The sequence below is a fragment of the Leptonychotes weddellii genome, chromosome 4 (assembly GCF_054177405.1).
Source record: "Leptonychotes weddellii isolate Sample4059 chromosome 4, ASM5417740v2, whole genome shotgun sequence".
Classification (NCBI taxonomy): Eukaryota; Metazoa; Chordata; class Mammalia; order Carnivora; family Phocidae; genus Leptonychotes; species Leptonychotes weddellii.
The window spans coordinates 151,884,455-151,910,705 of record NC_138372.1 but is presented as its reverse complement, the minus strand read 5'-3'; the positions used below and the strand labels follow the sequence as shown (position 1 = coordinate 151,910,705).

The following is a 26,251-nucleotide window of genomic DNA, read 5'->3' as shown; positions in this document are numbered from 1 at the left end:
TTGCTGTACTCTAGGCCATGGGAAGGGGATGACTCCGTGTTTGGAGAGTATGAGCCTTAGTGTTGCAGGTGATGCTTAGACACAACTGGAAGCAGGACCCCTTCTTTCCAGTGCCTGTATCAAGTTGTTAATACATTACAGTGCCCCGCACTCTGTCATACTTGGGACTTGGACTGATAGAAGCTTCCTAATTCTGCATCTTGGAATTAAGGAGCTGTTGAATCAGAGCTAGGCTCTTTGGAGCTCAGTTTTTGTGTGTGTATGCAAATTGAGAAGTAATGATGGGGAGAGTGATAAAATATTGCAGAGACAGTGTTCCTTCATAGATCCCATTGTTTGTCAGAATATTACACAGCAGTAACCTGGCACTAATGATTGAACCATGAGAGCTCAGTCAGAATCAAGGTGAGTGAAAGAAAAGTACACACGACTGTAATGTGTGAGAAGAACTAATGGTAGTTTGGACAGCACATTTTTAATGGAGTTTTATGAAGTATGCTCCAATTTTTTCTCTTTCTCTCTTACCTAACAATGCACATTCAAACCATGGTATTGCTGATGCTGTTGTGTAGTGGAATATTAAAAACCAGTGAGATAATGGAAGTAGAATGCTTTGGCTCCAAGTGGGGTAGCATACGCTGGCACTGCGTGTGTGAGGCAGCCTTGCATTGGTCAAAAGACCAAATCAGGGCCACACAGAATGATAGTAACCTGTAACCAATAGTCCATTATTCATAAAACAGGTGGCACAGAAAAAAGAAAAATAAGGAGCCTGTCATTCTTCCCTTTGAATTCATATTAATGAGAAATATTATCCTTATCAGGGGTGTCAGTTACATCTGTAATGAAAAGCTTTTGTATTGTGTGTGTATGTGTGTCTGTGTGTATGTTGTTGATTTTCTTTATAGCAACTTCTAAGTGTGATGTCTTCTTCCACAATAAAGAGTGAGCTCTAGTACTCTGAAAGGATCCTGGGAGCTGTCCAGTGAAGCGATAGGGAAAATTGGACATTAGGAGAGGGACAGAACGACTTTTCTGTTTGGTGAAATGAGACCCATACTCTTTTAGACTTTTGAGAAGGCAAGTGGTTACAAACCCTTTAGAAAATGTTTGTCAGTACGTATGAACAGCCTTAAAAATATTTATGCCCATTGACAAACTTCTAAAGAATCAATTCTAGATGGGGTAAATTTTAATTCATAACTATATTCATTGCTTTGCATGAAAAAATTTACACTATCGTTGGTCATTTAGGCTAAGTAACCCATGAATACTATTAATAATATGGAAAGTTATCTATAATATATAATATCTATGATATTATAGCAGTGTAAAAATGGAAAAATCTATGCCTAGAAAATGAATGCAGGAATGAGATTTTTTTTTTTAAGGCAAAAAAGTCAAGTCTTAAGTGTAAAAACTTAGGTAGCTATTCCTAACAAATTCTGAGAGGTTATTTTAATTTATGTGGTATTTTATTGTTCTATTACAAATGAGAAAAGTGAGACATAAAAGTGGCAAATTGCTTGGCCCAGGTTAAATTAAATATTTGCTATTGCTTTTGTACCTTTGTTGATATCTTCCTATCAAGATTCATTTGAAGAGAGTATGACATGCTCATTGCTATCTCGGAAGAATACTATAACTTGTTGTATCCTTGAATTCAAAACAATAACAGTGTTGTGATGCTGAACCAGAAAGAGTATGACAATGAGAAGCATACTGCCGAAAGATGGTGACCCATTTTGTGGCATCCCTTGGATACATGTCATTTGTAAATGTGTGGGACTTATGATGCTGTCTACTTTCAATTTATTCTGTGTCTTGATATCCGAGTTCATTTAAGTAACCACATGCTAGAAAGTACATAAATCTGGAAAGCAAAAAAAGTGGATCTAAGCAAAAAGCTTATGTAAGGGAAAATAGACAGTAGATTTGGAAGATATAAATAATATAAAACTAGGATAAATGGTATATGAAGTGAAATTGCTCACCATATGAAAACCCTTCACAACCGTAAGAAGTTTCTCATAATTAATGCCTAGACAACAGCTTTTTAACACATCTCTGTTGTCCCAAAGAAAGTAAATGTTAATAATTTAGCTAGGTTCCTAAACTCTCCACCAAATTAGAAACTTCTACCTAGCCATGTAAAATCAGCAGTTTTGATCTGGGGGAAAGAGAAAAATGCAGAAATCATTGAACTAAAATATTTGAGTTCTTCCGAATTACCTCCTTGCTTCCTTTCTTCTCTCTCATTAAGAAATGTAAACATGATAAGGTTTGCAAAATAAATGTAGCTCACTTTATTACTTATCTATCACCATGTGGATGAGACGATTGTGTTAATAACCTTAAATGATAAAGCTCCATTGAAAATGGTCTTTACTTAAAGTCACATTGCATTAAATGGGGGCCTTGAAAATAATGATTTAGGTCTTAAATCTCTTTAGAGACATGGCAGACTTTTTCTTTTTTTTTTTTTTAAGTACAGAAAAAAATTGCTGCAAACATGAAATCCTGTATCAAGTTAATTATTTGCCAAATCATGTCTTAATGAGTGGATGGTATAATTACAAGAGTTTGAAAGTCACAGAGAGAAATCTGTAAAGTGGACTAATCACGTTCATCTGACAAATGATTCAGGATGGGAGAATGTTTGACTCTAAATGTAGAATTTAATGATCTGCGAGGTCCCAAAGTCCAAAGAAACTAATGAACTAACATGGCTATTAGTCTTCATATGCCATGGTGCTTGTCCTATTATGTGGGATGTTTTGAACAATTGTTAACTCACTGCTTTTTGAGATGAAATGTAGAAAAACTTCAGCTAACCAGTACCCCAGAGTCCTACAATTGACTTTGAAAGGAAAACAAAATATGACAGATAAATCTGCCTCCCCAATTAAAGGAACAAATTGGAACTTCAACAGTTTCTAGAATGTTCCATGCCTCCTGTACCCTCCCAAACTGGTCTCCACATGCACATCTCTGTGGACCGAGAACAGATCTTCCTGGCTCAGCCATCAAGGAAGCTGTTCCATGCACTCTGCTTTGAAATGAGAATGTACTTATTATTATAGAAAGACAAGGTAGAATTTATGGTAAAACTGAAGTTTAATTAGGAAATTTCATTAGCCATCATTCATCTCTCTCTCTCCCACTCTCTTCCACTGCTCTATCACTCTGTCTGTGTCCCGGACGCTTTTATCAGTGGAGAATTTGGGGATAGAGTCACTACTTTGAGGGACGTCATTCCTCACATTTGGATTGAACATGCTCCTTATCAAATACCATCAAGGTCTCATTCTCACCACATACTGTGTTTTTATCTTCTAGATTATTCAGGACAGAATATTCAAGCACATATCACGTAACAGTTTAATATGGAACAAACATCCTGGAGGATTGTTCGTACTACCACAGTATTCATCTTATCTGGGAGACTTTCCTTACTACTATGCTAATTTAGGTAAGTGAGTTCCTTCCAGGGTGCTGCCCCTTGTTTACCCTCCAGATGTTGTCCAGACTCCGAGTCCCTTGATTTCTCCATCCTGTAGCAGGGTCTTCCCACCAGCCTACATTGGAGATGGCTTTCTAGAACCCTATCCTTAAACGGTGTATCAGGATCAAGAATTATAAATCCAGCAGAGCATTGCAAAATGAAAAAACTCCTTTCTTGTCTAAGCAGCTGGACTTCACATAGAGTAGACTCATTCCTTTTTGAGAAACAGGTTCCCCAAACTACAGATCATTTCGAACATGACGATGGGTTTGCTATAATTTTACGTCTTCTCGTATATAAGATCGAACCAGGAGAGCTCTCCCTAATTTCTTTTTTCTTTTTTCTTTTTTTCTACAATCTCAACTTCTCTCTCTCCTACCAAAGAAAATTTGAATTAATAAAGGGGAAGGAGAAAGATTTAAGAATGGATGACGAGATAACTCTGTTCACGCATTTAACGTTTATTGTGCTTGTCTTATGTACTCTGTTAATGCAATGCTAGGTGTTTAGAAACAAAAAGTCAGATGAGATACAATCTCTGCTCTCAAGCAGCTTTTCGTCTAATCATGATGGGGAAAGAGAATGGACAGAGGGAGAAAGCTCTCCAAAAGGCTATTGTTACTGCCGTAGACCCTCTGTACATGGGGCCCCACTTGTGCTAGCGTTAGTAACATTTTAGACCTTTTCCCTCATTCACAGTTCCGAGTTGGAGAAACTCTGGGATAGTAAAGCATCTTTCAAGTCAATGTGGGAAAAAGATTCTAGATTTTCCACCCTGTCCCGATATTCTCCGTAACCATCTCACCTCTTTTTTTTTTTTTTGAGTTGTGCGTGTTTAATTTGAAACTGATAAAAAGAAACTTAAAAGAAGTGGTGGCCCGAAATACCAACCAGTGACAAAGAACCCTTTCAGCCAAATCAAACATATTATGGGGACTGTATTAAAATCAGTGAATGGCCCACACAGGGTAATGTATTTAGAATTTGGTAATTTTCAGAAAAAAGCCAGAGTCAGTAAAAAATGTCTACATATTTCCTGCAGAGCAGTGAGATCTCCATGTGGAGGGAGCACATTAGAAGTGTGTACATGATGCTTCCTAAACTAGTACAGGAAAATGTAGACGTGGTGCTTGATCTCACCAGGAGAAAGGAAACCCCTCCACCCTATTTCTTCTTCTTCGGCAAAGTTTTGAGAAAGTGGAGAAGTCAGCTTCTTTCTAACATGCAATTAAAGTACCAATCGGATGATCTAATTTGCTCTACAAAACACTCGCAGAATCCTTTAGGAGACGTTGTCTGATTCCTACCTTTATTCTATCAACATCAAAGCTTAACTCGAATGTCACTGCACACTCTTGTTTGCATTGAAGCTACCAAAACACAAAATTCCTGGGTCTGAACTACTGAAGTTTTAGAAGGCTTTTAAATGTGTCTCCAGTTTCCTAGTGAGTTCTTCCAGAAAACCTCATTTGGGGGGAGAAGCCATCTCACTGCTTTCTCTTCCGTGGCTCCTGCTCGTTTTACATATTTATCTAAACCTTTCCACCCAGGGCTTCAGAGCACGCAGCAGCGGAGGTCTGGGTCATGTACTTCTTCCCTCAGCTTATGTCAGAGCCACACAAAAAGAGCTTCTCGAGAGTGTAGAGGCTTCTGCTCCAAAATGATGATGATGGGGCTGAGGGGTAGCTGTGAACAATATTGAGCACTTAACTGTTCGCTGGGCCCTGTTCTCACTGCTGTGTCTGCATTCACGCCTTTCATTCTGTTCTCCTAACAGCCCCATAGGTTTGATGCTCTGACTCTCAGCCGCATTTCACGGCTTTGGAGACACCGAGGGGAAGATCCCACCCCCAGTGAGCAGTAGCACAGGGACTCACACCTAGACAGCGAGGCTCTGGATGCTGTTCTTTGAACCTTTACCACTTGCTGGTCATTATTGGAAATACTATTAATCAGGCCAAAAAGACAAAAAAAAACCCCCAAAACCCTTAACTCTATTATGAAGAATAAGAGCTATTCAAATACCCAGGGAGAGAGCACATTTCCTTAAATCCACCTTACAATGTCAGTGGCTGGAGTAGACTCTTCTGGGAGTAGAGGGTGGTGAGTGGTGGGCTGTGTGTTCAGACTTCGGGTCCCTAAAAAGCCGCAGGGAGGTCAAAGACACATCCCCAGGGGAGGAAGAGGTTATCCGAGGAAGAGCGTACAGGTGGACGTGGAGCTGTAAGTTATCAAGGTCTCAGGCAGCAGTTAACTAGCAGCTTTTCACCTTGTTTTTGTTCTATCAGGACAGAAGAGGGGAAGGAAAAATACGCGAGGAGGGAACATCAGCTTCAGGGCGAGGCAATGGAGCGAGGAGGAATGATTTTCTAAGTGTTGTTTCCCGGTGTTTCATTGGGCTTCTCTGGCGTTTCTATTTCAGGTTTAAAGCCCCCCCCCAAATTCACTGCAGTCATCCACGCAGTGACCCCCCTGGTCTCGCAGTCCCAGCCAGTGTTGAAGCTTCTCGTGGCTGCAGCCAGATCGCAGTACTGTGCCCAGGTGAGTGGGGGGCCAACCGCCGCTCCTGCCTCCTGCAGACCCTGCTCTTACCTGCTCTGTGCTCTGCTCCCTGGGGCTCATCCAGCGGCATGCCCTGTTACTCCCCTGCACTTGTCATGCTTGTTACTCCTCCCTTTCATCCGATTAGCTAAACATTCTTAGAAGTGAAATTTAGCACAGGTAAGGGACGGATTACAAAGAGATATTTCACTGGGGTAAAGTTAAAACATATATACCAACACATTCTTGAAAGAACGTGTAAGGACGTTATTTTGTTTTTAAACGTCAAAGTGTTAAGATAACCTCAGACATGCCATGGGAGGACCCAGAAGACGGAAGTTTTCAACGGAAGAAACAGACTTGTTGGTGTCAGGAGGTGTCCACTTTTCTTTCGTAGCACCCGTGGCTTCATTATAAAATTGGGAGCAGAAGATTCTATCTATGATAACAGAATTTTCCAAATCAGTGTCACTCCCATACTCTTTCCGCAGTGGCATTTCGGATTTGTAAATTAGGTTGTACAAGAAGGCTTACAAACCTGGAAAGAATTAAATCATATTGAAGTATGCCCTTCTGAACTGAACACACTTATTGGGAATAATAAAGTCACATAAAATCAGCAACCATTCTAGAGAATCCAAATCATGAGCTCACCCTACTAGTTAAATCTTGAATCCTCCTCTCTCCCACACTGCCTGGAGTAGCGCTGCTTCCCAGCCAATGTTCTGGAGCTCGCTACCCATTTTTATTTAATTTTGGTCAGTGTTGGTATCTCGCTCATCAAACAATATCAGAATTTAAGAAACCACTGTATCAAGATTCAGCAACCCTGAAATTTACTTCTCTTCTCCCCAGCTTTCTCCTGCCCCCTTGATGTAGTTTTTTTCAGGGTTCTCTTTTTGTCCTCTCTCTCTCTAGTTGTTGAGGTGACTGGGTTCTGGAGATTGTGTGGGAGGGGGGCTCTCTTTAAAATTCAAGTTTGATGTCTGCCTCTCTGCCTTGCTTAGGCCTCTTTCTGTCTCTAAGAAGAAGCTGGGTGGAGGTCTCACTAAAGTCAGCCTCACCAAGCCGTTCATGGCCTCCTGTCCCTTTCAGATCATAGTTCTATGGAATTGTGACAAGCCCCTACCAGCCAAACACCGCTGGCCTGCCACAGCTGTGCCTGTCATTGTCATCGAAGGAGAAAGCAAGGTAGGACGGAAAGGGGCCCTGAGCATGGAACTGCCGTGGACTGTTTGTTTCTCCGTGGGGCGCCGTGGGTGTTGGCCCTAGACAGCTTCTTCCTGCCCCCCCCTCCCCGGGGAGCTTCTGGTCTGGACTCTTTTTTCTAAAATTTTCCCTGTCACTGAAAATCCTCAGCTTTGACAGCTCTCGGTTCTTGAATTGGGGATTCGTGGGTCCTAACACCACCTCTTTAGGAGCTTTGTGGCCCCGCATATCCTTTCCTTCTCTGACCGTCAGTTTCCTCCTCATCTACAAAATGGAAGTAATAACATATTCCTAGGGTTGCTACTAGGATACAATGAATTCAGGGCCTGGCAATAGTGATCGTTGTATAAACGAAGAGGATCAAGACAAAGCTGCTGATGGCGGCCAAGCATGAGGTTTGCTTAGCTGGTTCATCTGGATCGGTTGTGTCTTTCAGAATAGTGGCTCGTCCTCACATTTATCTTCAAAAGGACATCTGCACTTTAATTCCATATGGGTGTCTCCATCAGAGACTCACACGTGCTGCCTAGCTGTCCCCTTGCTTCCATTCTCCAGTTCATTTTGCCTGGAACTGAATGATCTTCTAATCATCTCTCAGCCTTAAGGGACTCTATTTGCTAATGCTCGAAATCAACATTTGAGGCCGTGTGTAATCTGGCCTTGGCCAGCCTTGCCAGTCTTCTTCTCTCTCATTGCTTCCCCCACCCAGACCCTGTCCTCTCACCAAATTTGATCATTCACAGTTCTCTAAATTGCACTGTATCCCCTCCTGCCTCTAATTCTTGCCTTTCCCTTTTGCTCTAAGTCTCAATGCTTTATCTCTGTTATCAAAATTTCCATGCATTCTTTAAGCCCCTGTTCCCATGCTACCTCCTCTTTGGAATTTCTTCTGCTCTTGGCAGCCAGGGGTGAGTTCTTTTTTCTCTAGCTTCTGCTTGTTGCTTTCTTGTAGATCATATCCATTGTGAAGAAATTGGTTGCTACTAAATGGAACAGATTGGTGAAGCCTGTCATCTAAGAGACATCCTTTGTTAGTCCCCAAGAAGGCAGGTCTTGAGAGATTGTCTCACACTAAGTAAAACATCTTTGAACCAGGATAAAAAATACCAATTAGGTCAAACCATTTGAAAATCATCATTTGGCTTGCTAAAAGTAGCAGTTTCATGTAGTTCGACATGATGCAGTGAGAATTACAACTGTCACGTGGGCAAGATGATCAATGCATTATCTATTCATTTCCAGTGTATGACCGCCTGCTCTGTGCCAGGTACCATGTAGTATGTTGGAACGCAGTGCGCGATATGACGGATAAAGTCCCAGCATTCACAGGGCTGGAGTCAAGTAACATGGTTATCCAAGAGCTGCTTCATAAGCATTTAATGAGTAAAGGTGGGAATTAGAAAATCACCTGCCTCTAGGCATGGGTCTTACTTACCCTTATGAAATCCATCTCCCCAGTGCCAATGCCCGAGGTCCTAAACAGTGCTCAGATGGCTGCTGTCAACTTTGGACTTGGGACTTCATTGTTTTTTGTGCTTCCATGGGTGACTAGCTCTCCTTCTGGTAGATAAGTCTTCCTTTGAATATGTCAGGATATCAAACAGGATCCAGTCAGACTGGGTGCCATTCTGACTTCTATAGTTAGTATTGCATTTTTACACACAGATTCACTGATTGATTTTTTATTCTCACTCTGTGAGTAGTCCCAGTTTCTTTATGAACAAGATGGTGGCTCGATCAGCTGTAGCTTATAAGATATTTCACATTCTCCCAGCCATATCAATTGCTTCTCGGCCTTTTGGCTAGGATCAAGTGTTGTGCATTCTCCCAGCCATATCTGTGTCTGGGCTTCTGGCCGTTTGTTGAGTCCTAGCCTCTGCCTTGGCCTGTGATTCCAGTGGGCCATTCCTTTTCCCTCACTCTCACTGCCCTGGGATTGCACCACCTAGTAAAGCATTTGTACTTAATTAAGTATCACTTCAGGCTCTGTATTCTGGAACCTCGGCCAAGACTCAGGCCCATTTTGAGGATTCAATGAGATAGTACATTACAGGGGCTTAGCCCTGGGCCTATGATGCACCCAGGGTCCACTAAATGTCAGCTGCTCTTCTGGGTGGCATTGGAACATTACAGTTTGTTTTATGGGCTGTGAAGCGAGTTATTCAAGTCTCTGTGCCTCAATTTCTCCTTCAGTAAATGGAAGCAATCATAATACCTAAAACAGGGTTGCTAAAAGATCAAATGGTACAATACTGGACGTGTAAATGCACTCGGAAGTGTGGATGCACATGGTGGGTGCTTGATAAATGTTAACTCTTACTGTGCTTTGTATAATTACTTAGGGATATTCCTTATCTTCCCCATTAGACAATAAACTTGAGTCTTGGTCATTTCCTACCCATGTTTGCTAATTCCAGAAGGGGTTGGGCTGGTATATGGTAGCTAAATATTTCTTACGTGAACTAATAAGCAAAACCCATTTCACTTAGGATTGACTTTCTAAGTACTCCAGTTCCTTTCATGTTAAACCATTGAACTTTTGGAATGTGGCCGAGGCAAGGTATTTGGAAGAGAGCGTCTAGTTTCTACACTAGAATTTGAAGTTGCTGGACGATGGGCTCATAACCTCTGTTGATGAAGCAGGTTCAGAAAAAGGAAATGGATCCTTTTATAAAACCAGTGGTTGGGAACGTAATGGGAAGGAAGTCATAGGTCCTGCTCATTCCCCATTGTACATTTCCATATCTAGCCTTGAGTTTAGGGTTGATGTGTTCACTGTTTTGGCTGCAACATTCTATTTTGAATGTATAGGCCTTGTCTGTGCAGCTCTCCCCTATAGACTTAACAAGGGAAAGGTCAGGGCATCGCTAAGCTGGCAGCTAATGGTTTCTGTGTTAGTCTGTGGACATGTAAACTGTATCAGGAGAATTGCTTCAGGCTGAGATTTCTGAGCACCGTGTATATGGGGTTGCTGATCGCTTTATATTTTATTTTATTTTGAAAGCCTGAGAAAGAAAAAGAAAACTTGACCCAGTTGACGGATGTGTAGGAGCAGACCCTGGAGCCTTTATGCTGTAGATACATCCCTTGAGCTCCCAGAGTTGGGCACTTCCCATCCTTTAATGTCAGCAGCCCTCCAGTAGCTTCATGGGCGTGGAAACCGAATCGCATAGACCAGCTGGCTTCTTGTTGTAAATGCAAGCTTGAGCTTCCCGGCGGTGGAGGTCCTCAGATTTGCGGGTGTCGTAACTGTTGATTTGACTTGCAGAGGAAGGTGGTGAAGATGAGGTTGCCTGATGTGCCCCCAATTCACTTTTGAGGTCCTTCTCGAACCTGAGACAGGTGTCACATAGTGGCTGAGGTGCTCTACAGAATCTCACCGTGGGGGATGAAATGCGGGCAGGTCCGTCCTGAGCAAGACACCTAATCTTTCTATGCCTTAGCTTTCTCAGCCGTAAAATGGGGTTATTACAAAGGAGAAATGCGATGCTATTACAATGTTAGTTATTCTTATCATTCTCATGGTTAGTTGTTCTGCAGAGTACATTGACCACAGAGGTTTAAGGTATGACTGTCACAGAGAAGTCTCTCTAGTCTTTTTTTTTTTTTTAAGATTTATTTATTTATTTGAGAGAGAGAGAGAGAGCATGAGCCGGGGGAGGGGCAGAGAGAGAGAGAATCTAAAGCAAATTCCACACTGAGCACAGAGCCCGAATGGGGCTCGATCTCAAGACCCTGAGATCATGACCTGAGCCGAAACCAAGAGTTGGACGCTTAACCAACTGCGCCACCCAGGCGCCCTGGAGTCTCTCTAGTCTTAATTTTCCAGCTGGTCCTCTCATGCCCAAAGCCCTCACCCCAGACCGCCCACACACACCTCACCATGCCTTATCCTGGAGCTGCCCAAACTTTATTCATATACTACCTTCACAGTTTGCCTAAATCCATGGACCACATCGTCTATTTTTAATTTAATATTTGTCTATAAATCGGCTTACTTTTCATTTCAGTGAGATGATTTTTAAATAACTTTACTACTACTAGCTACTGATACATGTGTGTATATTTTTTTTCTAATCTATGCTAACATCCGTAAAGAGGAGAATTTTTAAATGTTTTTCTATGTACCTCCCAAAACGACGCGGCCTTCCAGTGGTGTGTGCCCCACACTTGGAATCACAGCTCCATCCGTCTAGTCTCTCCAGGCCTCAGTGTGCGGGTTCTCTCCTCTGTGCCTTCACATCCGCTCAGCCCTGTTTCTGCCTCACTTCTGTTTATACCTGGTGAATTCCTATCCATCAAGTCCTCCTGCAGTGTCATTTCTTCTACGAGGCCTTCATCTGCCCTTCCGAGCGGCTGGTTGCAGGCTGGGACAGATCGTCTGCATCTTGATGTCTCTGCGGACTGTGAACTCCTCCGAGACAAGAGAATATGTCTCACTTACCTTTATGTACTCCCTTTGACTAGCACACAGTAGGTGCCCAACAACTGTAGAACAAATGACTACACTGATGGGAAATGGAAGTCTTCAGTGTTGAGGGGTGACATGGTGGCAGAACATTCTTTTTGAAGGTGAGGATGGGGGCGTTTTCCCGAAAACAGGTCTCTAAGTTTACCTCTCCTTTCCTTAATTCCTTCCCTCCTGCCTGCTTTCCACCCACTCCCAGGTTATGAGCAGCCGTTTCCTGCCCTATGACAACATCGTCACAGACGCCGTGCTCAGCCTCGATGAGGACACTGTGCTTTCAACCACGGAGGTAAGCGCCCCCACCTGAGGAGCGGGCGGGGGGCTCTTCAGGCAGTTGCCCCAAACCCCAAGGTGCCGGCGCTTCTTTTTCCCCGGGCCATGGACAAACTGAAAACCTTTTTCAAAACTTCCTGCAGCGTCGGTTCTAATCAACCCAGTTCCTGTGAGCACCTTGCCACCACCTGGCGCCCGGAAAAGGGCATTTTCCCCTTCGTTTTCTCTGCTAATTGGCTTCTCATTTGCATGGCTGTGCCTCACCTCTTCCCTCCTGCCTGCCCTCCTTTTGTTTTTAAACAGCACAGCTACCGGCAGGTGTGTGGTACCCAGAAGAGAAGGGGGCGGCACCTGCTTAGCATCATCTTGAGACCACATGGTGCAGAGCAAACAACCCATCCTTCCCCAGTGATCCGAATGCCTGTGTGGGTGTGTGTTGCCTTTGTTGGCGAACACTATTCTGGGTTCTGAAGGCAGCCTCTCTGTCTCAATTTTAAGTGCTCATTTTCTTTTACCCGCACAAGAGCAAACGGTTTCACTTTAAGACTGAGACGGGAGATCCTTGCTATTTCAGATGTTCAGGTATTTGTGCCAAAAATGAGATTGCACAAAAAACGTGTGAGGAGGAGAGAGAGAGAGAGGAGGAGAGATAGATATGATAGAAAACCAATTTTTACAACTCGAATGAGTATTGATCTCAGAAACCTTACTTTAAACCATCGAGGGGACCAAAGACAGTTCTATAAAAATGTCGTATATTGGAAATGCATTATTAATGGTAGCTGCTAAAAAGCGTGGAATCTGAGCTACTTATACCTTTCCCTTTCTTTTCCCCCTCTTATTCATAATCACTTTCTTTTTAATTTAAACATCGACACTTACCAGCATGCACTTTCCTGGACGCCAGTCCGATTCTAATAGCCTGCCATCCATGTAGCCGGCACTGGGTGTTAACCTAGGCTAGCAGTCCCACTGTCTCCTTCTTGAAATTCCATGGATGCTTCCAATTTCCATCCGATGGAGTTGAACAGACATTATGTGCAGCCTGAACAACCCCAGGACAAAATGCCCTGGGCCTCACCTTGGTAAAAGGCTTTCTCTGCAGCCCAGGCTCTATAAATACTCGGTGAATGAATGATTGAAGGGATGCATGCTGAGGGAAGCAAAGTGTGAATGCACAGCCGATTGTGTCCTGTGCAAGTTAGCAGGAGAAGGGGGCTCGGGGGGCCAGGGGGAAGATAGGTTTAATGTTCCAAGGGAATGGCAGCTATGGACTACGGGGTATGGGACACTCTGGCTTGCATGTTTCTGCTGCTTCCTGCAAGGGAAGCTGGCATCCAAGGAGCACATTCGCTCCCCAAGTATCTATCAAGGGATCTCTTTGTTCTGCTCTCCGTGCCGGGCACTGGGATTACACAGTTCCTGCCAATGGCCCTCCGAGTCCTGGCAGCAAACAGAACTCAAGTCAGGTGATTCCAGCGAAGGGATTTCGGATGACTTAGGTGGGTGGGGCTAAAGACGCTGAGGTACCTGGAGAGCAGCAAAACAAGCAGCAGCTCCCCCTGCCCCTTCCCCCAGGTCTGAAGGAAATAGTGTTTCAGAGTCTCTGAGAGGTGGAACTGGGGAGAGGACCTGCCCAATGGGAGCTATGATCACGGGGGGATGTGGCAACTGCCCGAAACTCTGCTGCCAAACCTAGGAGGGAGCCAGGGAGAAATACTCCGACCTCTCGCTCTCTGTCCCGCCTCCGTTTGCCGGCGGGTGACTCCCACTGACCTAACCCGGTCAGCCACTGGCCTGTCAGGAAGACCGGGCTGTGCCTTCCAAAGTGGACCTTGGAGGGCAAACACAGGGAGAACAGCACCTCGCAGGAATGTGTGGTCAAGACAGCGATGGCATATATTTAAATCCTTATCCCTTGACCTCAGGTACTCATGCAGTGTATGTCTCTCCCTGGGCAATCAGTCCCACTCTAGAGTTATTTTTTTCCCTGTCCCACAGTCACATCTGTTTCGGCTTCTGTGATGTTTCCATGGGGCTGGTGAATTTCTTTTCAAAGACGAGCAATTCCAGCCGCTGGTACGCGCTGGGAGGAACGTGTGACCTCTAGGAAGTAATTAGAAGTCAGTGTGGATGGAAAGTGATATGTAAATTTAAGAGGCCGGTGTTCTGGTTTACTTTTGCCTGCTGATCATGGAGTGATCGCATCACCTAAGATGGTCAAGGACGAAGGGCTTCTCTTTTTTTAAGTGAATAGATGGTGGTTCATTTTATTTCCTCTCTAAGGAGTCTCCGCCTGTTTAAATGCCTCCCTGTAGTATTAAGGATAGATTTTTAAACAGCATTCTGCAAACGGTATTAGATTTAGTTGGTTTACAGTTATTTACATTTATCTGGGTTGCTGCAAATTCTCAAAAGAAAACAGATGTTGGTTTTTAAGCTGACCTTTGCCTCCTCTGATGTGTTAATGATCTTCGGGAAAGCGGAACTATCACAAGAATCATAGTTTTATCTGAATTTACTTTTTGAGTTCCTTTGAAATGACTTGAAACAGCTTTGAGAGAGTAAGAAATTCATGTGATGAGAAAACCCCATCGGGTTCTATAGGCGTTGCCAGGGTGTGTGCTTCCTTTTCAAAGAATCATGGAAAACCCGAAAGAGCACTGGCAGCCGGCCTGCTTGACGACGGGCTGCATGAGATACCGTCCCATCAGTTGACACCATTAATATTAAGCACCAGTGATGGTGTGCAGGTTATCACAACCCGATTTCCATCTTCTGGCAAATACTGTCCACTCCCCTGCTGCTGGTTTTGAGATGCCCTGTTCCCCAACAGGCTTTCTTAACGTATTTTCCAACACCCCTACTTTTTTTTCTGGATGTTTCCATTTGGGTGGGGGGGACAAGCTATATGCTTAAGGCTCTCTTATCTTGAGTTAGGGGGCCAAACTAGATTTTCCTAAAAATTTGAATATATGGCTGTTCACAAAAACAGTGACTTCTAGACCCAAAGGATTCAGAGATAAAAGGACCCTCACAGATCCCTCAGGCCAGTGTTCTGGAAGGATGGTGTGTGCCCCTTAGTTTTGCATGGTTCATGGCAAGCATATTTCAGCAATTATATTTACTGTTTGTTGGAAAACAATATAGCCAGCAACCAGACCTAGGGTTTCGCTGACAGGTTTGCCTAGGATGAGGCTAATGGGGGGGCGGGGGGAACCAAGCATGGGCAATTTAAAGAACAACAGGAAAGAAGTGATTGTATGGTGTGGGAATGTGGCAAAACGGGAATGACATTGTGCATGTGGTGAAAGCATGGGGACTACTGATCTAGGCTGAATTGCTTTTTCTTTTAATTGAGGTAACATTCACAACATGAAATTAACCATCTTAAAATGAATAATTGAGTGGCATTTACTGCATTCACGATGCTGGGCAGTCATCAATTCTGTCTTACTCAAAAACATTTTCATCACCCAAAAAGGAGACCCCATATCCACTCATCAGTCACTCCCTAGCTTTTAGAACCACACATCTGTTTTTTGTCTCTGTGGATTCGCTTCTTCTGGGCAATTCATACAATATGTGGCCTTTTGTGGGTGGCTTCTTTCACTCAGCACACTCTTTGCAAGGCTCATCCATATTCTAAGTATTCATTACTTCTTAGAGCTGAATAATGTTCCGTCGTATGGATATACCGTGGTTGGTTTATATATTCGTCAGTTGATAGAACCTGGGTTGTTTTCACTGTTGGCTGTTGCAAATAGTTATTGCTTTTCGACCTCTGGGAGATAGGAACCGGACTTGACACCATCACTCCGTTCCCAGCCACCATCACAGCGCCGCGACTGGAAATATTTGTGGAATAAATGAAATTTCCATTTGCGTTGCTTATGGAGAAGAGACAAGAAAGTTTGTAGGCTGAGTGTGTAACCTGTAGAAGAGTTGAATTGTTCTCAATACTGTAGCAGGAGAGCTAAAAAGGAGGCTATGGTAACAGTACATGACAAATTTGAAACCAGATGGCTGGATTTAAATCTTGACTCTGCCACTTACTGCACCTCCATGTACCTTAGCTTCCCTCTCTGTAAATTGAGACTATAAAATTACCTACTTCACAGGGTGATATTGTGAGGATTACGTGAGTTAAAACTTTGGTCGGAGTACTTACGTGTAAGTACTCTAACCAAAGCATTACATGATTATGAGCATTATATGATTGTTTGCTGTTACTGTTCTAAATTTTTTTGTACTTTCTGTGTACTTCTTTATCATTCATCAATCATAGCAAGTAAGAAATTTGCTCACACATTTGAAAACAGACTATTTGCTAATTATAAATGTCGGTCTTTAGCAGGTTGAGAAGTACCTGCTTTGGGTTATCATAAGCACTGGACAGTCATTTACCTGCATTTTCTTTAAAATAATCACGTTTAGGGGTGCCTGGGTGGCTCAGTCGGTTAAGCATCTGCCTTCGGCTCAGGTCATGATCCCAGGGTCCTGAGATCGAGCCCCGCATCGGGCTCCCTGCTCTGCGGGAAGCCTGTTTCTCCCTCTCCCTCTGCTGCTCCCCCTGCCCTCTCGCTCGCTCTCTCTCGCAAATAAATAAATAAATAAAATCTTTTTAAAAAAATAAATAAAATAATCATGTGGCTTCACTTGGTCTCTTCCCTACTTACTCTTAGTGATTTTTCACTGTGGATGCTTTTTCTAGCTTTCCTTTTTGCTGAGCATCTTCAAACCTGAGAGGCCTGACTCACATTTCTCTATGATACCTGCTCTGAATTCCTGTTAGAACTTGTGTAGTTTTTAAACTTCTTTTCTCTTGCTCTCAAGAGGATGCTTTTATTTTAGTCACTTTGGCTTTGCTGGATGCTAGTCATGATGCATGCTGTATATTCATACTCTGGATGTGCATGGGAAATCTCTCGTTTACAAAACAGATGCATGTGTGCCTCGCATGAAACAGTGGTCACGTGCACCAAGGACGGAGGAGGGGGAGACAGCAGTTGCTTTTCTGACTTGTGTTTTTGCTTGAACAAACTGGATTCTAAAGGACATATCAGCAGTTTCTTTTCTTCTTTCGTTTCTGCACTAATCTGAAGTTTCTTCAACAGAAAACATTAAAATGTGCATAATTACGGGGCAAAATGTCAAGCAGTCAGTTTAATTTGCTGATGAATACATGGAATTAATGTTTCGCAACAGTCCTGGGATTTCGCATCATGAATTAGCAGGGGGAAGGTAATGTTTTGTTGACATTTGTTAACACTGTTGATTGCTTGTTTGGCTTGTGTTCTGCCTGCAGGTGGATTTTGCCTTCACCGTGTGGCAGAGCTTCCCCGAGAGGATTGTGGGGTACCCGGCGCGCAGCCATTTCTGGGATAACTCTAAGGAGCGGTGGGGGTACACATCCAAGTGGACAAACGACTACTCCATGGTGTTGACAGGAGCTGCTATTTACCACAAGTGAGGAATTTAGAAATCCCGCCTGTCGATTTTTACGTAACTCCTTCTATCGTAGCTTCTGGCTGTTGCATAAAGAGGAACTTGGGCCAAATCTCGTGAGCAACAATAACAAAAATTAGTTTGCATCGCTGTTTAAGTTCTGTCGGTGTGGCCAGCCTGTGTCTTTGAAACCAATAAAACCCCCTGGCTTACTACTGCATTTCCAGAAATAATGGTAGAGAAACATATCAGGTTGTCTGGAGTTGGAGGACATACTGAGTAACTGAACATTTAGAATAACAGCAACAAAAGTACATACTTAATTGTGCACCCCCAGACATCATTCTGAGTGCTTGGGATTTACCAAAGAGTTAAAAAAAAATTTTTTTTTTCTTGCCTAAGTAGGTTTTCTATTCCAACAAGGGGAGGACATGATATTTGTAATAATTCTATAATAGGTTAAGGGGGTGAGTTATATAGCAAAAAGGCAAAGTCGAGCAGATCAAGGATCATGAATGGTGAAGGTAGAGGGGAGGTTCAAGGGTGGCCAGTGATTCTCATTGAACAGGTGAGATCAGAGCAGAGTCTTGAAAGAAAGAGGGGAAATCATCCAAGATTTTTGTTAAGAAGAGTGCTCTAGTGTAGGGAACAGCTGAGCCAGAATGTTGGATAAATGCTCTGAACCAGAATGTTGGAGGAATATCAGGAAGACCAATGTGCTGAGAGTAGACTGAGTGGAAAGCAAGAGAGAGAGGTCATGGGGGGCCCAGATGCAGGACCTTGCTGCCCATCATGAGGACTTCACTCTGAGTGACGTGGGAGCCAGTGCAGGGCTTTGAGCAGAGTGGAGACATCTTTTTTATATTTTAGGGCATCCCCTCTGGTTGCTGTGTTGAGAGCAGACTATATGGGGGCCAGGGTAGATGCAGGGAGACCTATTAGGAGGTGATTGACATCTAGGCAAAAGTTGATGGAGCCTGGGAGCCAGAGGTGGTAAGTAGTGATCAGATTGTGGGCATATTTTGAAGATGCTCTAACATGATGTCTTGACAGATTGGTTATAGAGTTTGATGGTTAAGCTTTTCTGACCTAAGGAACTGGAAGGATAGAGAGGCCATCAAGAGATGGGGAAAGCCCTACGGATGGATTTAGGTTTTAGGGAAAATACAGAGTTCAGTCTTGGGCATGTTAAGACATCCAAAAGGGTATGTTGGAAAAACAGCAGGGATGGAGATATACATTTGGGAGTTGTTTGAATATATTTGGTCTTTAAAGCCAGGGAACTTGGGTAAGACTGCCAAATTAGTGAGTTTAGATGGTTAACGTTACTGACTCAGTCATTTTCATCCATTCTTCTGCCTAGTCTTTTTTAGTAAAGGATAAAAAATCTTGCTATGTCAGGGATAGAGTTGGAAATGCATAAAGAATAAGCATTTAGGTGAGCCGAATCTTGATCTTAAGACCCTGCCTCTTAAAAGTTCGTTGTTCCCCTTTCTTCCCTGCCACTAACACACACACAGTGAATCTTATTCATTCAAGTTATTTTTCCTATAAGTATATGCTATTATGTCCCTCTTAAAAAGAGTAGAGTGAGAAATAAGTCAACTTAATTATGGGTCCTCCATAATGCCTGACCACCAGATTAATTAAAGTTTTGATCTAACTGTCAAAATAATATGGTTTATAGAACACAAAAATGGAATAGTATATTGTTGGACTCAGAGTTATAGGATAGTATTGACTACAGTTCTGATTAAGCCAGTAATTAAAATTGTAAAGCAGTTTGTAAGGATATACAGATTATGTGTAAGTAACTTCTCTTACCATCCGAGTATTCAGTTCCTAACCAACCGCCCTGATATTAAAGTCAGGCTGGCCAAGCAGTATCTGCATCTGTGTGTATCTCTTGTACCTTCTTTCCTTGTCTGTAAAGCAAGGATAATAATAGTACCTATATCATAGGTTCCTTATGAGGATTATATGGGGCATTCCTTGTAAAGCACTTTAGAACATTATCTGGCATATAGTAAGTACCGTGTAAGTGATGGCTGTCGTCATCGTCATCCATTACATGTTTAGGGATTCAAACAATAAGTATAGGTTGCCTATCAAAGAAGACCACCTGTGATTATATAATGATGGCCACCTGTGAAACCTGTCTTGCTTTTACAGATATTATCACTACCTGTACACCCATTACCTGCCAGCCAGCCTGAAGAACATGGTGGACCAACTGGCCAACTGTGAGGACATCCTCATGAATTTCCTGGTGTCTGCTGTGACAAAATTGCCTCCAATCAAAGTCACCCAGAAGAAGCAGTATAAGGAGACAATGATGGGGCAGGTAAGAATAGAACTCTCCTTCCCTGCTTTGCTCGCTGGTGGTTCAGCCTGGGGTAATGACTCACAGTTCCTCTAGGAAGGATAATGAGGAAATTTTTTAAAACTATCTGAAAGTCCCAAGGGAGTATATGGTTGGCACATGGATGATTGGGAAGACGTAAGTCAAGGGTATCTTTCTCTCGAGATTGTAAAAGCTCTCATATAACCTACAAAGTGGCATGAGAAACATCAACCTTCTCCAGAGTTTAAGACCTACAAAGAATTTATGTAAGCTTATTGTAGGTGCTTTATTTAGTAAATAGCTAATAATATTGTCCTCAACACAGCCTTCTGGTGATTGCTTTTGAGTTGGGTGAGCATCTTGGTGACAGACCAGGAATCACAATCCTTGATTTTCACCTGGAATTGGCACATGGAAGCTATACACAAGTCGGTTACCTCCTGAAACACAGTTGGCTCATCTCTAAAATGGAAACGGTAAAAATCGACCTCACAGGGTTGAGATAACATGTATGGAAACTGCTATGAAAGTAAAATATTGTTGAGTCACGTAAGTTTAGAACTAAAGATACTTGCAAGGAAATCTAATCCAACTTTCTCTTTTTACAAGTAAGAAAACGAGGACTCAGAGAATTTAAACATATTGCCACAAGTCACCTAGTATTAGAGACAGAAGTGGGAGTTGAATCCCATGCTCTGTTCCTTCCACTACTCTTTATTTTATACCTCCGGCTACTATATCAGGCTGATCTGGATATGCCGAGGCTCATTCACCTTTATTCGTCTTGGACAGAGCCCAGTACTATATGGAAGAAATCAAAAACCTGTAGACCATTTAGATACACCCAAGTTAAATCCTGGAGAATCCAACAGCATTTGAGTCAACCTGGAAGGACTTACTTGAGGGTTGGATCAGTTTGCTTGTTGAGGTTTTCCATGTACCTTGTTCCAATCATTATTGAAAATCATACACAGATCTAGCTTTTGCAAAGGAAAACTTAACCAGACCTCCTGTTAACAAAATTGATGGATTTTCGTTCACTAAATTTAGTAAGAGCAAAAATCTTGCAGGATCTTAAGTTTATAGAATTTCATAATTCAGTATTTACAAATGTTTACTGATTGTCAGGCACTGTCCTTAGTGAGCAATGAGTCTAGTGGAAAATTTTATTTCCCTCCAACTACTAAAAGAACAGGAAAGAGGATTTACAAGAATTTTTCATCTTTAAGGCTAACAGACTATTCCAATTCAAGCAAGATGTATTGAGTGGCTTACTGTGTGCCCAGGCGTTTTTATCTATGTCATTTAAGGACACGACATTCCTTTAATATTGTTTGCTCAGAGAGTTCTATGAACTTCCCTGAGGTTATACACTCATTAGGAGTGGAACTCTGATAACACGTGGTTCCTTAGGAGTTTGTTTTATATATATATATTTTTTAAGATTTTATTTGTTTGCCAGAGAGAGAGAGCACAAGCAGAGGGAGTGGCAGGCAGAGGGAGAGGGAGAAGCAGACTCCCCGCTGAGCAGGGAGCCCGGTGTGGGGCTTGATCCCAGGACCCTGGGATCGTGACCTGAGCCGAAGGCAGACGCTTAACTGACTGAGCCACCCAGGCGCCCCTTGTTTTGTATTCTTTGCATAGATTTGCCTAATTCTACCAAACCAATATTTCAAGTGATTTTACACATACTTTGGGACAAATCTGAATTTAGCCTTAGATATAACTCGATGTGTCTAGTTAGATATGTACTGTATATGCCCCCCGCCTTCCTATCATGCACATGAGTTTATTGAATGTATGACTGGTAAAAGGATATCATGTGCTAATAAGATTATGTTTTTATTACAAAGGAACTCTGTCTTCTCTCATATGTTGGTTGACCCAAAATAAATGTTAAAATCTACAGGCAAAAATGATACTTGGATGATTCTGAATTCTTTTTTTTTTTTTTTTTTTCCCATTTGTAAAAGAGAGTAAGAATAAGCTTAAGCTCTTGACACTAGTCCGTTTGCATATGGGTGCACTTGCCTGGGGGTAGGGAGCCCGGCCCCATACCAATTTAGAAACAAAATGAGGTCCCTTTGGGACCGTGTGCTCTGATCTGAACTCATCTGGTTAGCTTAATTAGAAACTTTCTCTGGCTTACCAAGTAGAGTTCTCTTAGTATAAATGGTAAAGGATGGAACCTGAGCTCTGCCCCTTTCTAGCCTTGAACAAGTAAGTGTAGCTTCCCTGAACCTGCTTCCTCCTCTATGCAGTGGGGATGGTATTACCCCACTGGGTAGGGAACTTCACCAGGTTGTTGTGATGAGACTCAAATGAGCTTCATGGAAACACTTTACAAGTAGTGTTTTGTTTGTTATTCTGCTGCTCAGAGGTAACTTGACATTTGTATTTACCTTCAGTGGTTCCTTTCAAGCATGTTGACACTTGTGGTTTTTAAGTGACTCTGAGTGATTCTCACAGTAAAATGTACCTTCCTGCGAAAGCATTTTCCAACAGTGCATGAGAATAAAAACACACTGAACACACACCCATGCGTATATACATCATTGTACAGTTGCCTATTGATAAATGAGTGGGGGGGTTCCCCCAAAATCCGGTAGCTCCCTTTTTCTTTATTTCATAAAAATGTGGTTTGAACGACATGATGCTTATTTAAATGTCAGCACTTAAGTCATTTAAAGCTTTCTTTTAATTCAGTGTCCTCTACATGATCTAAAAGTGTTTAACCAGCCTTAAGGCAAACACCGAGAGCTAAAGAGATGGTAGCCATCTTTTCTGCTTACCCAGAATCAACCAAGTAAACCAGAAGGTTTTAGAAAACTGTCTTTGAAACCATAAACACATTGTGAGTCGTAGTATTTGTTCACATGTATGAAGAGAATTTTTATGTTTACTGACCATAGTAGTTGAGGCTCAATGGTAAATCATTCCCAGACCAGAGAATCAGTCCATGTGGAGCTTTGTTTGTATGTTTCTAACGTCCAGGAATGTAGCATATCTTGGGAAAAACCTTCTGGCAAGGCTGAAACCCAGGACTGGTGCTTGCACCTTCCCCAGCACAGGGGAGGTTGGGTGGCCCGTCCAGACCCCAAGCTCTGCCGCTTGCCCTCGAACCTGACTTTGGTTCTCTGCAGCATCCCCATCGTACCTTGCACCTCGCTCATTGTTTTCCTGGTTTGTCTCCCTTTCCCCAGACTTCTCGGGCTTCCCGCTGGGCTGACCCTGACCACTTTGCCCAGCGACAGAGCTGCATGAATACGTTTGCCAGCTGGTTTGGCTACATGCCGCTGATCCACTCGCAGATGAGGCTCGACCCTGTCCTCTTTAAAGACCAGGTCTCTATTCTGAGGAAGAAATACCGAGACATTGAGCGACTTTGAGGAATCCAGCCAAGTGGGGGAGGGGAAGCGAGAAGGGACGGGGTCAAGCTGCTCTCTCTTCCCAGTGCAGATCTGCTCAGCAGCGGAGCCAGATTGTGCCAAGTATCCAAATAATCTTAGATGAAGAGAATGATAACAAAAAAAAAGGAAAAAAGGAAAAAAAAAAAGGCCAATGAAAACTCGACTCCCGGCTCCTGGGACTGCACAGGACTGCTCCAAACTCACCTCACTGGCTTCTATGTCCCAAGACTAGGTTGTGTACAGTTTAATTATGGAACATTAAATAATTATTTTTGAAATGATTGCTATGCAGGTTTAAACTTTTTTAATGATCAAAACTATTAAAAACCAGAGTTCTTTCTTTAATCAAAATTGTGTTGGTCGTGACTATTTCAAAGCTGCTACTCTTCTTCCCACAAACATCATTGCCCTTGGTCATGCAGGGTTTCCTGCGGTTACAAATGTTCAGACTTCCTGGAAGACACAAGAAGTCACTCCACCCAGTGTCAAGAAGTAACCAAGCATAAGTTAAGACAAGTTCATTATTCCACTTTGCCAGTGCAAATTGTTTTCCACTTTGAATTTGCAGATCCACTTGAACTTCTGTCTCTAATACGTTGCTGCATGAGAGAAAGTATTATGACCTCCAGGTAGACAGTTGTAACAGAAAACTTTATGTCTGAGATATAGAGGTATGATCATCTTTTGCACTGGGGGGGTGGGGGGGAGTTAGGACTCAGAAAACACTAGTATAATTAAGAATGTTCAGCTTACACAAGGAACCATCCAGACAATCCACCAGCATATTAGTGAGATGGAAATACTGACCCGCAACAGTAACCCAAGGCTCTTCAGGGATGTGGGCTACATTATGCATTGAACCTTTGACACAGGGCTGCTGAGCGCTGGGGGAAGGCTTTGGCTTAGAGGCAGAGGAACAATGAATGTGTCCGTGGCAGACCAGGAATCACAAGACAAGCTCTTGATGTTTGTGAAAACCTCGAGTTTGAGAGGCTTCTCTGTTAAGAAAGTAGTACTCACGTGTAAATTCTCCCCGTTGAACACAAGCATTGCTGAGAAGTCACCGAGGGTGTACCTCACCACTGGGATCCTGATACCTCTTTGGGTCAAGCCTTGTTTCGAGCAAGAACTTGGCAAACAAAATAATCAGAAACAAATGTAAATACCATTTTCTGTCGCTTTAATTTTTAAATCTGTGGAGAAGCTGAGTTGTGCTTCTTGTTAAAAAGAACATTTCTACCCCTGCAAATGCTGCTTTGAGTTTCTGATGATTGTAAAACTGCAACTATAAACAGAAAAAAAAAAAAAAATATATATATATATATATATATATATATACATACATACATGTCCCTTAACTCCCTTGTAGAAGATGAAGATTTCTTTTTTTTTTTTAAGATTTTATTTATTTATTTGAGAGAGCGAGACTGAGAGAGAGAGCACATGAGAGGGGGGAGGGTTGGGAAGGTCAGAGGGAGAAGCAGACTCCCTGCTGAGCAGGGAGCCCGATGCGGGACTCGATCCCGGCACTCCAGGATCATGACCTGAGCCGAAGGCAGTCGCTTAACCGACTGAGCCACCCAGGCGCCCTGAAGATTTCTGATATTAAATGCCTTCTTCTACTTGGAAGAGGCAAGAGAGAACAGAGGGGATCATTAGTGGGTCCTACCACCTCTTATTCTGAATAAACAGAAGCACTTTAGATTTTTTTCCCCCCTAAACTCTCAGAGAGCTTATAAATTTATTTCTAGTGTTGGCTGGGAAGAAAATTCCATCACAAAATTATGTTCAAATTCTTCCAAGTGCCTGGCTCAGGTCAATGGGAACCATAAATCCGGCAGACTTGAACTCATCTTGCTTTGTAGACATCCGGAAGGGAAAGAGGGACTGGCGAGAGAACAAGGAGGAAGGGCCCCGCGGACAGGAGAGAAACTGGGTGTTTGCAGAGGTCCAGAGAGGTGACACAGGGCTGCGTGGCAACAGAGCGAGGGTCAGCCTGTGCATCCCGGACACTGCGCTGGGAGTGGCATGAGGGCAAGGAAGCTCCATGAAAGGGGGGCTTTTCTCTGCAGCCTCGTGCCTCAGAACAGTTCTCGAAGGCTCTCTGGCATCCAGTGTGACCCAGCGTTAGCCCACTCTCAAACACGTGACATTTTCTCCCAAATGGATGTGATTCGCTCTTCTGTATTTGTTGAAAAATAATTCTTAGGTCCATGGTACTTGCACTTGTTTCTTCCTCTGAAATGTCCGGTTTGACAGGTTCGGTGCCATTGAAGCTGCAGGTCTCAGCGACGTCAAGGGTTAGCAATGAATCCTTATTCGCCTGGCCTTGGCAAGATTGTATTTAATTTTTTAGGATTGCCAAAATATTCTCGTAGCTTCCTCCTTTGCAAAAATGTGAATGCAATGTTTTGTTCAACGACCCCCAAGCCAACTTGAACCTCCTGTTGTCACTTGGCTGGCAGAGCCGTGTCCCTAATTGTACCAGTCACATGAATAGATTCAGGAACCCGCTTTGTGAGATTTACCTGTCACAAAGCTCCCAGGGCATATTCTCCACAAATGGTATGTGTTACGTGAAAGAAAAAAAAAAAAAAAAAGACGGTAATTATAAATGAGAACAGGATCTGACACACTCGGCCACTTTAAATCTCCATGGTTTCATTTCATGTCATTGTCTGAGCCAATCTCTTTGGGATGCTAGCTGGTGTGTTCTTTTCCCATTTGGAACATACAGCTGGGAATTGAACAATGCTTAGCACATCCGTGAGGCCCCATAGTAAGATGTAATTTTAATTCACTTAGGCAAGAGTTCTATTTCACTGCAGCAAGTTGACAAATGATAACCATCTCTGTGGGGTGTCAGGAGTTATCGCTCAGTCAAGTTTAATGATAACCAGGTGTCCCTAAGTGGGCCAACATGAATTGGGAAGAAGCCAAGGCCGGAGAGTGCAGCACCAACCCTGTAACAAATTACATGCAGACACTCCATAGAGGACTCGGCCGCTTATGATTTCTACACAACCATCTTCTTCCAGCTCCACGTTAGGACA

At 42.9% G+C, this 26,251-nt stretch overlaps 1 protein-coding gene across 2 annotated transcripts in view; it reads left to right on the top strand.

Annotated features, from left to right (window-relative positions):
• The window catches only part of EXT1 (exostosin glycosyltransferase 1), a 275,848-nt gene extending 252,299 nt beyond the window's left edge, over window positions 1-23,549 (top strand). The window contains exons 5-11 of one of the 2 annotated variants that reach the window (XM_006739636.2): window positions 3,340-3,472; window positions 5,928-6,046; window positions 7,142-7,237; window positions 11,923-12,012; window positions 17,305-17,465; window positions 19,617-19,788; window positions 22,992-23,549. In XM_006739636.2, coding sequence (XP_006739699.1) covers window positions 3,340-3,472; window positions 5,928-6,046; window positions 7,142-7,237; window positions 11,923-12,012; window positions 17,305-17,465; window positions 19,617-19,788; window positions 22,992-23,177 — 957 coding nt within the window. In that variant the 3' untranslated portion in view covers window positions 23,178-23,549. Of the gene's footprint in view, window positions 1-3,339; window positions 3,473-5,927; window positions 6,047-7,141; window positions 7,238-11,922; window positions 12,013-17,304; window positions 17,466-19,616; window positions 19,789-20,113 lie in introns of both variants that reach the window. The other variant, XM_031034836.2, reaches the window with a different exon arrangement.
• The last annotated feature ends 2,702 nt before the right edge of the window (window positions 23,550-26,251 follow it).